The sequence below is a fragment of the Polistes fuscatus genome, unplaced genomic scaffold (assembly GCF_010416935.1).
Source record: "Polistes fuscatus isolate 324 unplaced genomic scaffold, CU_Pfus_HIC Scaffold9, whole genome shotgun sequence".
In the NCBI taxonomy this organism is placed as follows: domain Eukaryota; kingdom Metazoa; phylum Arthropoda; class Insecta; order Hymenoptera; family Vespidae; genus Polistes; species Polistes fuscatus.
Window position 1 is genome coordinate 163,960 of NW_025113173.1, and position 14,370 is coordinate 178,329.

Genomic DNA, 14,370 nt, shown 5'->3' on the forward strand with positions numbered 1-14,370 from the left:
TTCCTCGTCTACGAAAAGTCGTATATTCGAGAAAATAAGTATTGATTTCTAGAATTCACGATACTCGTATCAACGAGACTTTTTTTTAAATAATTTATAGATCGAATAAATAGATATTTGCATAAATTTCAAAGTTTTCTTATCAGTAACTATGTTATATAGTTTAAATGATATTTTAATCTGTTACATACTAATCGTAACTAGTTAAATGAGCTAGGTTACAACGTATTAGAATGATAGTAAGTTTTTATTCATCTTCGAGAAAAAGTCTTGCTGTTCGTGCAACTAATGATTTCTAAACGTATTATACATAACCGGTTGCGTCGTGAATTCATTGCTTATCGATTTATATCATCTTATTAACTCTCTTACAAAGTGCTGCTAAGAAAAGCATTTAAGATTAATAATAGTGATTAACCACATTGTAGTTAGTGTAGTATCTCGTCAATAGAATAGAACTTCGAAATCGTTGTGTGTTAACCGTTTGAGTAGTACACTTGCATCTCTGTTGAACGTTATTTTTTAAAAGAAGATTTTTTCTTATTTTTCTTTAAATTTCATAATAGACCACGATATTAATTTTATATATTAATTAACTTTCGTGAAAAAAAAAAGAATATATTTAAAAGATATTAGAAAGTTATGTGTTTCATTTCATGTCATCATTCACAATAAAAAAATAAAATAACAAAAATTAGAAATTTTTTCTAATAAAAATTATAGAAGGTAAAAACACACGTGTTTCACACGTTTTATCATTGTTTATTATTTAAATATTTTTAATAATAGGCAAAAAAAATGTTTTCAAACCGACGTCACTGCATATTGAAATTATTTTTCTCAGAAACGAATTCATTTGTATAATAATTTTACAATCGCACAATATATACAATGATAAACTGCGAATAAATACGAATAAAAAGTGAAATCTTATCTTCACGCGCAGTTTGGTTAGTCATAGAAACGTCGAAAACACAAAATTAACTTCAGCCCACTTTCCATTCCGTTTAGTTGAACAAGCCAATGGGCACTCACTTAACAAAATTGCCGTTCGACTCGAACCGCGCCAATCCTAACACCGGTTTCGAATATAAAGAAAAAAAAAAAGCATTAAAAAAAAAAAAACAGAAAAAAAAGACTAGCTTTCTGTATAGACGAATGACCCTTCAGATCGGTAAAAGGCACTTTCGAATGGACGGATGCAACTACTGCGTACACCCGCGAAACCGATTGAACTGCGACGCGAACTATTTCCGCGGTTTCCAAAGTTTAAAAGCTCGCCGCCCAAGCTCGGGATTAAAACCGAGAAAAAGGGAAACAAAATAACAGTCGGAATCCGTTAGATTGACATTTCTCGTTTTTAGTTTAGTTTTTCGTACTTCGGATTTACACTTGAACTCAGAATTATCTTCTACAAACAAACCATTTATCTCATATATCAATTAAATGATATAATTTATTCGATTTTTTTTGTTTAAACTTGAATCAATAATTATCGAACAATAATCATAAAAATAATTTATCATACAGAAAAATAGTATCTTTTTGTGAGACGATTTTTAAATTTTGCTAGGTCAAAATAAACAAATAATAAATTTAATATTCGTATTATTATTATTTTAATATAATAAAATTAAATTATATTAATTATATAACATTATATATAATATATATATACATATATTAAAATAATAAAATAATATATATTTTATTATAGATAAATAATTATTAGTTCGAGTATTATAAAAATATAAAAAAAAAAATATTTCAAAGGAACTTTTGCAATCTAACTCATCTCGTGATAATAAATATTATTTGTTAAATTATAATTTAAAAGATCCTGTTTAGATAACGAATAATAATTTTATATAAAACTGTATTTTCTTGATTACATATTTTTACAGTTAAAATACTACTAACACTTGTGTCTTTCCCCATAAACCATTATTGAAATATTAGATTACAAAACTGATATGACACTACATATTTACAAAGACCGATCTGATGGCACATGTAACGTAAGATACATTAACTTTGAAATTTAATATCTCGATAGTGGTTCGTACAAAGATTAAAGTTTGTAATGTTTTAAAGAAGGTTTCTATCAAAGACTGTAAGAATATGTAAAAAAGTTAACATACTATTTTTCATTTTAAAAATATAAGCACGGTTTTTCATCAAAATGAGGTAATTGCTAGAGAGCTTTTGTTTTTTTTTTTATATTTTTTATATTTCAGAAAATAAATCATGTGAAAATAATACGTCAGATTTAAATGTTATACTTCAATTAAATCTGTGTAAACCTTAGGATTTACGCGAAATAATTAACAATAAGTGTTATTAGAAAAACATATAAATAACATTTTATTATAGATTAAAATTATTAATTTAAAAAAATAATATCTACTCGTATGAATTAACGAAAGGTGAATAATTAAAGTACGAATACGTTCAAAATCAAAAACACAACACGACTAACAGAAACTCGGTACATTGAAATAAAAATGATGAATATTTTTCTTATATTTAGAATCAAATTTTAATCTTATCTTTTATAAAACTACTCATCTCGTATATATTATTATTATTATTATTATTCTTATTATTATTATTATTATTATTAAATAATTTTCATTATTTAATATATATTTTAATTAATATATTTTTATTATTTATTTTAATTATTATTATTTAGTTAAAATTAAATAATTCTGTCTTTATTCGTATTTAAATAAATCAGTAGAGTTTATTTAAAGGTTCAGTTAGCCATTTAACGAATTAACAAATTTTACAAAATAACTCGAACACACGTATGCATTAGTTTTTGATTTGATAAAGTAATGTTTTGTGCTCATATAAGAAACCTTCCTTATAACACTACGGGATTTTCATGTTATAGGATGGTTGCCAGTATAGACTTGGAAGATCCTAAAAAGTTTCTTCTTACTATCCAATATTCATAAATTACTTCTATAAATATCCTCCTCCCCTCCCCTCCCCACCGCCTACTGTGCTATTTTTTCTTTTCTTTTTATTTTCTTCGTAAATACGTATCGAAAAGTTGGTAAGATATTTGATCTCTTTTTTCTTTTTTTTTTTTCTTTTTTTGTTTTTTCTTATATTATTCTTTATCCTACTTTTTCTCGAACCAACACGACTAGCATCTTTCCTTATTCGTTCTATCTTCGTATAGTTTTCTTTCATAGCAAGCCGATGTATATATATAATTCGATAAAAAAAAAAAAAAAGAAATTTAAAATTATTCTTATTCGTGGAAGATTTTTCTCCAATAGGAGGATCGGATAAAAACGTTCTATAATTACATTTCTATTTTTATACGTATCGTACGCATATATAATACATGACGATCTAAATAACGTCGATTGGATTCACATGTATCGTGTCGAATTTTATATAAAACACATTTCTTTTTTTTTTTTATTTATTTTAAATCGTTTCAAAAATGTAATACACCTATTTTGATAAATTTCGCGAAAACGTTTTTTTCTCGAGGCGATACCAGATCATTCCATTTATCTGACATTTACTGTTCGTTTAAAAGCTACTCGCAAAAAAAAAATAATCATCCGTTCTCGAAAGATCGTTCTCGTTAATTAAAAAAAAAAAAAAGAAAAAAAAGATATTCCTTTTTTTTCTAATTTTATTTATTTATTTATTTATTTATTTTAAAATATGAATATTTTGATGTGTACGTATTTCCCAGTTCGATATCTCGTTTTAAACGTTAAAAAGAAGTTTGAAATTGGTGGGTTTGCTGCAAAGAGTAACACAAGAGGAATCCAGCACGCGCCAACCACCACGCGTATGCTTAACGCGTGTCTGCACTCGACAGCTGTCACAATAACATAGTTTCGCATATAAAATACACCGATTTATTAACGAGGATGTTTGTTGTCCAGAGCACGACTCTCCCAAATTCGGGAAATGTACATACATATATATATATATACATATATATTATTCATGTATACATATATATATGTATGTATGCATATTTATGCATATATGAATGCATATACGTGTAACATACATAACATATGTGATGCTAATCTAAATCACAAAAGTTTACGTATTAAATGTTGACTCTCCTAGTATGAACTGACATAATCGAATGAATATAAATCGATGCCTACCATTTGATGGTTGTTACAGTGTATATCTTTAAAATTAGTTGATCTTTTATATTTGGTTACACAATTAATGTTTGTGATTTAAATAACTTATATTATATATATATATATTTTACGAAATATAATATAATAAATAATATTAAAATAATTAAAATAAAATTATAATATGTGTTATATAAATATAATATTAAAATAAAATTAAAATAAAATAATAATATATAATATATATAAATTTAATATACAATAAATAATATATTTTATATATGCAAACAAATGATAAAGGTACGTTCTACAAAATATTATCGAAAATATTATATTTATAATGAAATAATACATATAATAAAGATATAGAGAAACAAAATGGAAAATAATAATATTTTTCATGCATTATTTCAAGCTTAATGTTTGAAAATTGAAGAAACTAATTTTATAATATAAAATTGAGTTAAATTCTATTTGACTAAAAGGTATTTCGAATTTGTATTCAATTAACGGAGAGATTTTAATTATACGTTTGCTCGAAATAATTGAAATACTCTCAACAACGTATCAAGAAATGGAAAAAATGAAAAGTACAAAACTTTGGTTGATAATAAACGTCGTTTATTTTCCAACGATCTATTTGCAACTGACTCGGTTAAATAAAACGAAAGAAACAGAACTTACAATTAAATGGAATAAGAAGAAAGGTCACGTTATCGTGCAGAATCTTTCATAAACGTTTTGCCTACCACTGAGAACATAACCACACGACGGATCGAATAAAACCGGTTTGAAATTTTTAATTAAAATTTTTCCTTTCCCGTTATCGCTTTTTTTCTTATTTTTTTTTTTTTCTATTTCTTGTTCGACTTTACGAGTTACTTCTAATTATAGATATTAAAAAACATTGTCTCTTTAATTATTATTTAAAACCGTTACAAATTAATTGTTTTTTCTTTTTGTATTCAATTTAAAATAAACTAAAAAAAATAAAATGACTTATACTTATATAAGTCAATTATAATGCATTAATAAATGTATAATTTTAAATACTATAATAATATTTAATAATAAATAATAAATGTATTTTTATAAAAATAAAATATGCACTATAAAATGTAAATAAATAAATTACTATTTTATATTCAATATAAAATAAACTAAAAAAAAAATAAAATGATAAGTTATAAATCAATTATAATATAAATGGGGGTATACACTAATAAAATGTAAATAAATTAATTTTTATTTTTATATTCAATTTAAAATAACTAAAAAAAAAATAAAATGACTTATACTTATAAATCAATTATAATGCACTAATAAAATGTAAATAAATAAATTATATTTTATATTCAATTTAAAATAAACTAAAAAAAAAATAAAATGACTTACTTATAAATCAATTATAATATAAATAGGAGTATGCACTAATAAAATATAAAAAAATTAATTGTTATTTTTGTATTTTCAATTTAAAATAAAATAAAAAAAAATAAAATAATTCACTCATAAATCAATTATAATATAAATGGGATATGCACTATAATAAAATGTAAATAAATTGATTGATAAATATTTTCCAATATAAATATGATCATCGGTTGTTTAAATCTGGCACGTTGAAAAATTCAAAAGATAAACTCTAACAACACGTAGGAACACACATTATTCTTCTGAACTAGCATGAACCTCGGGGCTTAACGGATATTTATGTTTAGTGATAAGCCTTGAACGCTTATATTTCGCATTCTTCAGCGATGAATGTCTCACGGTGTCAAGACTTTTTATTAATCGATTACAATTTTCTTTGGATTCACACACAAAATTCTATTTAATATAAAATGAAATTTTGTATTTATACAAATAAACAAAAATGAATGAAAATCAACATTATTATTATTATTATTATTATTATTATTATTATTATTATTATTATTTTTATTATTATTTAACAATATTTTTTAATTTTAATTATTTAATTTTTTAAATTTAATTTATTTTTAAAATTTTTAATTATTTAATTATTTAAAAATATTTAACAATAATTTGTTTTGTAACCAACACCGAATAAGCAACAAATTTTGTCAAATAATATTTTCAATAAATTTATTCATTTTTTTTATGACTTATTTTATACTGGATTGAGAAAAAAGTTTCTTTATTTTTTGATCGATAGATGAATGTAAAAAAATATCGCATAATTATTTGAATATTAAATCGACATATATCTAGCAATACTCGCGTACGTTTGAAAGCTAAACAACATATCACAGAATAATTAAAAACAAAAATAATTGCGATATTTATTTGAATCAGTGGAAAATTATTATTGCGTCGAGAATACGAAGATAAAATCAAAAAGAAAATTCGAGAGGATACACTTTGAAATTTATTATTACAAGAAACTTATTATTAAAATATTTTGTCAATTTAAAAATTTAATCAATTTTAAAAACATGCAGATGTCCGATGAAATGATGGTGGGGGGAAAACAAACAAAAAAAATTAAAAAATAATACGTTGAATATATTACTTACATCGAAATTATTTGTCAATGTGAAAATTACAAGACAAATTGTTTATACAATTCTTTCTATGTGTCTCGAAAAAAAGATGTTGCGTCTATACGAACAAATTCGTGACACACACACACACACATATACACACAACTTAACATGCTATTACTCTGTTCTTTAAAACTCGTTGAATAAACCAATTAAAATGAAACAATAGGCCATCTTATGTGAAAAAGAAAAACAGAATGAAAAAATAAGTAATACTACGGATATCTATTTCACCAATGAGCTTTTAGACTATCCTCTCTACCCACCACTACTGCGATTTACATTTTTCTCGCGTTGTTAGGTGCCTCTCTGTGTGTGTGTGTGTTTTGAAGATTTTCCGGCGTATGTCGGTGACACGTTTTTGTTTACGACGGAAAAATACTTCGCGAAAGTCTCGGTGAAAACGGCTTAAAATAAAAACCATAGAGAACACCAACTATACTTTTTTTCTCTCTCTTTCTCTTTCTCTTGCAATATTCTCTTCTCTCGTATTTATAAAGGTCAACATCGCGAATAAATCGTTGTCCTGTCTTTCTCACGGGATCCTATGCACGAGAAAACACCAAGTGGATTATCTTCCCTGTTCCCATTTCTATGAAATTTTTCTAATTTTTTTTAGTTCATTTATTTAAATACAAAAATAATTATAATTATACAAAATTAAAATTATTTACTTAATTTATTTTTTTTTAATTTTTAATTTAATTTTATTTTTAATTAATTATAATTTATACAAAAATAATTAATTAATTTTATATCCACTCCCGATGAATGAATTAATGGAATATTTTTTATTATTTATTAGAGTAATTGTTTTTAATGTAAAACACCATTTAAATTATAGTCGTTAAAAATTATGCGAAATATTATGTAATTTTTAACATTTAAGTGTGTTTAATTGTTTCTATTCTTTCATTGAAAATTAAACTCTCTATCGTATTTGACGGTGTTTAAAAGTATTGGTTTTTTTTTTTTTTACTAACAATAAGTTATTTAACGACGTACGAATATTTATTCAATCTTTCCGTTTTTTAATGTAAGTTTTATTGGGGTAAAAAAAAATCTTTTAAAAATCAGGTATTACGTATCATAATACAAACTTCATTTTAATGGTTAATTGGTTACATTCACGATGAGAATATTTCAAAATAAAATATCTGATTGCGAGATAAATCAAATGTTTGTACTTTTTTAAAAAGATATATCAAATATATTAAAATTTTATTTAAAAATCTAAATAAATAAACACACACACACGCGTAATTTTTTTTTTTTAATTAATATTCGTCGTATTTCTTTAACGAAAATTTTGTTTCTTATAAATACCAAAAAAAAAAAAAAATAGAAGAAAAATACCATTTCCTATAAAACAGGAATAAAAAGAAGAAATGATCGGATTTTTTTTTTCTCATCGATAATGCTGGTTCACTATAAAAGCCTCTACGATTTTCTTTATATTACGATCGTAAAAAGTCTTATGTGCTCGTCGGATTTCAGCAGAAAACTTTGGGATCTCCAATTTTACTTGCGGCTTATGATGGCCGAAGCGCAAGAGATTCTCTCCTATCGGCAAAGAAAGAAAAAGAAAAAGAAGAAAACAAAATCCGAAGTCAAGAATCGACTACGTCGTTCGAGAAAACTCTATCAATTTGAGGAAAGTCCTTTTTAAAGACTTTTACGATCGCTTATCCTACTTTTCGCGCAAGATACGTTTTACAAAGTTCATTTTTTTTGTAACTTAAATTCTGATATTCGAATAATAAATTGGATCTATCGTAAAAAAAAAGTTCGAGATTATTATTTCTACGATGAATTAAAAAGCTCACGTTTATTATTTTACTTTAAAGTAATTTAAACAAACTTGTGCCACACATCTTTGAATTTAAATAATTATTCAATTATAACAAATTACAATATTCAAAACGTATTACGTATTTTCTCGTTTTTATTTCGAAAAAAAAAAGGAAAAAAAAAAACAAAAAAGCAATTCGACCAAACGGATTCACCTGTCCTATTCCTAACTCTCGTTGTCTTTTTTCACGAACATATAAACATTTCCTTCCTTACTTTCTTCTACCTGCCATTCCTTCCTTCCTTCCTTCCTTCCTTACTTTCCTTTTTCTTTTTCTTTTTCTTTTTTTTACATTCATCACAAAGGTTTCTCATTCTTTTCTTTTTATTTCTTAAGAAAGTTCCACAGGGAAAGAGTATTTGGTGGTTTCTTCGTATCATCATCAAAGTTTTCCTGAGTTTCTCAGTTGATTTCAAAATTAATAATAATTTTAATAATTAATAATAATATTCGATATGAACCCCCCCCTCCCACAAACAACCCATGACCCATTTTCATACACACACACACACACATACACACACTATTCAAAGTATTATGTTCAATGCTTAGGAAAAGTCTGTAAAAATTCTTTGGTTTCCGACTTTGTCTAAAAGCGCTTTGCATTGTTGACAATGCCTAGGAATTGCTAGTGTTCGGTGAAATTAGGGCACTTGACCGATTTGTATTGCGCGCCGAATAGGTTAGATAGCGACGGCGTTGAGACATTAGATTGGTTAGTATCACACCCTAAATAGGATCGGCTACGATGGTCTTAGTTAAGTTGTGAAAGAGCTCGGGGGCCTTAGAAATACATATAGGACCGCCTTAGCACGCAAGATACATGCGAGTACGTCTTGAGGTATATGGGAGGGGAGATGCGTGCGTGGGGCCTTGGTCTCGCAGTAGTCCAAATCCGGAAAGCGAGGAAAAAGTTTTCGTTTCTGAAAATAGAGAGCAACGCCATATTGGCCTTATCTAAATGACAGCTGTGGTGTTATTTGTGGTGTTTTTTGTGGTGCTCTTCCAAGCTACCAACGTGTGAGTTTAAGGGTTGTGCAGAGACACATCCATTCGAGGGTTGTAGCTGCAAGGCTACAACCATTTAGATATTGTGCAAGGTCACAACCATTCAAAGATTGTAGCCTTGCAGCTACAACCATTTAGAGATTGTGCAAGGTCACACTCATTCGAGGGTTGTAGCCTTGCAACTACAACCATTTAGAGATTGTGCAAGGTCATAACGATTCGAGGGTTGTAGCTGCAAGGCTACAACCATTTACAGATTGTGCAAGGTCACAATCATTCGAGGATTGTAGCCTTGCAGCTACAACCATTTAGAGATTGTGCAAGATCACATCCATTCGAGGGTTGTAGCTGCAAGGCTACAACCATTCCTTCTACTGAGAGTAACGGTGTTTCTTTACAGTGCTTGTCGGTCTACCAACGTAGGATAGAATTGCTTCGGCTCAGGCTACATCCAAGTTGAGGTTGTTTGTGTCGAGTATAACGCTTATTTGTAGGACTGATAACGTGTTTAGGTAGATTGCGGTATCTTGAATAGTTGCTGCGAAATCAAAGGTAAGAGAAATTTCTAGCGTAAGGAGAAAAGAGGTCCCTCGCGACGAAATTAGTGCTTGCGTTCTTTCCTTAACTTGTCCATATAATAAACAAATAATACTTATTGTATTATTTGTTTGAATAAAGCTTTCGCTTGCCCCGGCTTTTCTCTCAACTTCGTGAGAGTTTTTATGCCGAGGCAAGTGTTTATATCGCGTAAAATTGTGTCGATTGATTTATCTATCCTTTCCTATCTCATTAATTTCAAATTGCTTTCAGTCTTATATTCTACAAACAGCTAGCAATGGCGGATTTAAATATAAACTAATATCAACCAGGATTTTTATGCTGCAAGGCTTTTCCCTGACGAGTCTATAAAGTATTGGAATTTTTATTGGCTCAACACTACTTCGTGTTTTTGATTTATTTGAATTAAACCTTTTACCTTTCTCGCAATTAGCTAAACCTAATTGCCGGAGGACTACTCCATATTGGAAGAATCTTGGCAAATACAAGTATCATATTTTGTAATGTTAAATAATGCTGGAGAAATGACGGCAAATTTAAACAGGGACGAGTTGCGTATTATTTTTGAATTTTTGAATGGAATAGATTTGTACAATGCATCTCAAGTTTGTAGGTACAGTAATATAACAAACATTTATAATATATATATCTATTTATTTTTGTAATCTAATATTTTAATAATTAATAATACGATAGATACATTTATATAAATACAATAAGAATTTCATGCACATTTATAAAAATGTATTTTCTTATTATAGACTTTGGTCAGAAATTGCCAAAGAAGAAAGCAAAAGGAGGGGTTCCTCGTGTCTAATGAAACAGCAATCAAGTCCATGCCTTGATAGTTGGGAATCTTGGAAAACACAATTTATAGACTGTTGCCAAGTTAAACCTTCCTTACATATGTTTTATTGCGGTATTGAATACGAAAAAAAACTTCCAGAAGGTAAACATTTAATCTTATACATTTATATATCGATTAATGGGAATATTATTTTATTTTGAATATTTTCATTTATTTGTGTTTCTTTTTTTTCTTTTAAGGATGTTATTGTGAATCTCTACCACCAAATTGTATCTCGATCTTATTAAAACACTTTTTTTTATGGTGTACTAAAACTTCAATTTCGAGTATTTTTTTTCCCGAAATATCCAATCTACAGACCTCTACGATTACTTTTAATAAACATCCTTGGCATAAAGGAATATATTGCGAAGAATTGAAATGTTTGTTTGACAATTCATTGAGTAACGCCGATCAACTGAAAACCGTATTCGAACCAATTATCAATGACGATTTTCCTACGTCAGGCTGTATAATTTTTATTTACGACATTGCAACCAGCTGTCTATCAAAATTAGCTCTATCTTTACAAAACTGGTAATATATTTAATATTTAATATAGTTTCTCGATAATACATATGCTTCATTTTTATAAGTATAAATTTAAATTAATGATTATTTATTATTATTTAGGTTTCCAAATGGAAAAACATCTATTTTGGGTCTAGGATTAGATGAGTTATCAATTTGTAATTCTAACTATAATTCACACGTATGTCAACACAGTGTGGATTGCGTTGCTATTTTATTAAATGGCACTGATATGCAAAGTTGGATTCTAATCTTAGAAAATTATTCTCATGATGAAGAAAGAATGAAAGAATTCAAAGAGAAAATCAATTTAAAAAAGCACACGATAGGTTTTGGGATCCATGGTGATAATAGTAATTATAGTTTCGAATGTTCAGAAGAAGATCTATTTCACAAATATTTTCCCAACGTACCGATACTTCAATTATACGGCAACGAGGCAATGGCAACAAATGAGTTGAAAGGTGAGCAAAATATTCATACAAAATATAACAACAAAATCATTTATTTTTATACGTATTTATATATTTATATATATATAAATTAATTATTTATATTAAATTAAATTATTATTAATAAATTATTATATTATAAAATTAATTTATATATATATATATATGTTATTTGAATAGTGGAAAATCAGGCAATGTTAGCAATACCTCGGTATTATCCACAATGCAAAGTATTTTTCGACAATGTAGGAAACAAGAATTTTTACGGACTTTTCCTAAGTATTGAACATAATAATTAGACATTCTATAGAACACCAAATGCTATTTAGGCAATATTGAAAAGAATACATTATCGGACAACAGGTACACACACATACCCCTCTACATTCAAAACCACGTCACCACACACACATACACACAAAAGAGAGCATGTAACGGGTTGTTGAGATTGTGCGTACCTCTATAAACTGAAACTTAGTCAATGCTGGTGTGTTATTATGTAGGGTCCACTGTTCCTTATCGTATCGGAAGATAAACAGGTTTAGAACGATTTAGAACAGGTTTAGAAATATTTTCTATCTTTTTTCTTACTTTACCGGTTTCTCATTTGTCAATCTCAAGAATTTTTAGGAAATGTGAGAGATATGAAATACATTTCCTACATTGTCGAAAAACGCTTTTGCATTGAAAACAATGCCGAGGTATTTCTAACATTGTTTGATTTTCCACTATTCCGGTAACATGTATATCAGCAAAATTATTTTTACGTATGATTATTTTAGGATTGTATGATAATTTCTCAGACCGTTACGATATGATGAAAACCACAGCCTATATGTTGCTTACGTATAATTAATTATATACATTAATCTTGTCAAAATGGAAATTTTGGAAATATTATGAAATTCGATAATAAAATGAACTACACGCAACGAGCTTGATGATTTAAATCGGGAATGGATTTGAAAAAATTCATTTATCAATTCCTAAAATGAATCCTAATATAATTAATTGAATATATAAAAATTAATAAATATACTCTGTTTTTTCTATGAGAGATTTTCCAAAGTAAAACAAATCAAAATTTGTATATTATTGTTTTATTTTATATAAAATAAAATAATTTTCGATACCTTACGAGTCATTTACTTGTCAAGATATTGCAAAATATTTAATATATGATTTAATATAAAAATGTTTAATATAAATTACCTTTAAACTATAACCTGTGTAAAAAAAAAAAAGAAACTTAATACACGGAAGTAAAATTCGTTAAATAAAATGGAATGAAATAAGTATAAAAAGAGAAAATAGGAAAAGCTAGTAGAGTGGATGGAAAATCGTGATAAGGGTGAACGATAAGGGTGGAAAAGCTAACTGGACGATGGACGAGCATCCCACTTGGCTCTTTTACAGTGGAGAGAAGAAAAGATCTGGCCTTCAACGACACAAATAAATCCGGGTGCAACCCGACATTCTGAACTTCCTACCTTTCTCTCGCACCACTAGACCCCCCTGACTTTTCTTATTCTTCTTTTTACTTTTTTTACTTTTACTTCTACTTCTTCTTCTTCTTCTTCTTATTGTTGTTAGATCGAGAAAAGCTTTGTCGAAAGAAGTGCCGGACTATGTACAACGACTCGACCGAGAAAGATCCTTCTTTCTCTTTGCAAACTTTAAAGAAACACAGATCGAGAAATATAGGCTAACGTTTTGAAATTTCTTACGATACGATAAGAACAACAACAATAATAATAATAATAATAATAATAATAAAACATTAAAAAAGGTGCACGAAGAAAATCGGTTTGATTTCTTTATTTTCTTTATACTTTTTTCGATTGATATTTCTCTAACAATATAAGTTGTTTTTATCGATTATTTATCGACAATATGAGAGGGAAAGAAAATATATTTCTTTAAGATAGTTTTTTGTTTAATAGAAAATAATATATAAATTATCGATTTTTCTGATAATCTTGTTTTGATGGAAAAATAATATCGTAATGTTACGATCAATATATTTATTACTTTACTAACAGTATATCGTGTTATGAGATACTTTTTAAAGATATACATCGATAATATAAAATTTCTCGTCTATATATAATAATAATATATAATATAATATATATAAAATATAATAATACAATATATATATATGAAGGATAGGAAATAAAGAAAAGAAACTTTCTCTTCGAAAATATCCGGCATTCGTTTGTTTGGGCGATACCACGTGAGAAATGCGTTTCATGTTTCGTCGCATGGAAACCACTCGATGTTTCTCGTAGATAAATAGATGAATATTCGAGAGGGACCGAGGGGTTTCTAGAGCGATAAGAGGAATATAAAAGAGAAGCGTTTCGGTTCGAACCGAGTTCAGTGTAAGTCCAGCTACGGTATAATCAAGTGTTAGTGTTAT

General features: G+C 27.3%; 1 protein-coding gene across 1 annotated transcript; it reads left to right on the forward strand.

The window, feature by feature from the left end:
* Nucleotides 1–10,148: 10,148 nt before the first annotated feature.
* LOC122525678 lies at nt 10,149–12,905 on the forward strand. Its single transcript, XM_043648599.1, has 6 exons — nt 10,149–10,470; nt 10,552–10,731; nt 10,880–11,067; nt 11,166–11,502; nt 11,599–11,960; nt 12,731–12,905. Exons 2-6 carry the CDS (start codon nt 10,622–10,624, stop codon nt 12,802–12,804), a joined length of 1,071 nt encoding a protein of 356 aa, XP_043504534.1. The 5' UTR covers nt 10,149–10,470; nt 10,552–10,621; the 3' UTR covers nt 12,805–12,905.
* The last annotated feature ends 1,465 nt before the right edge of the window (nt 12,906–14,370 follow it).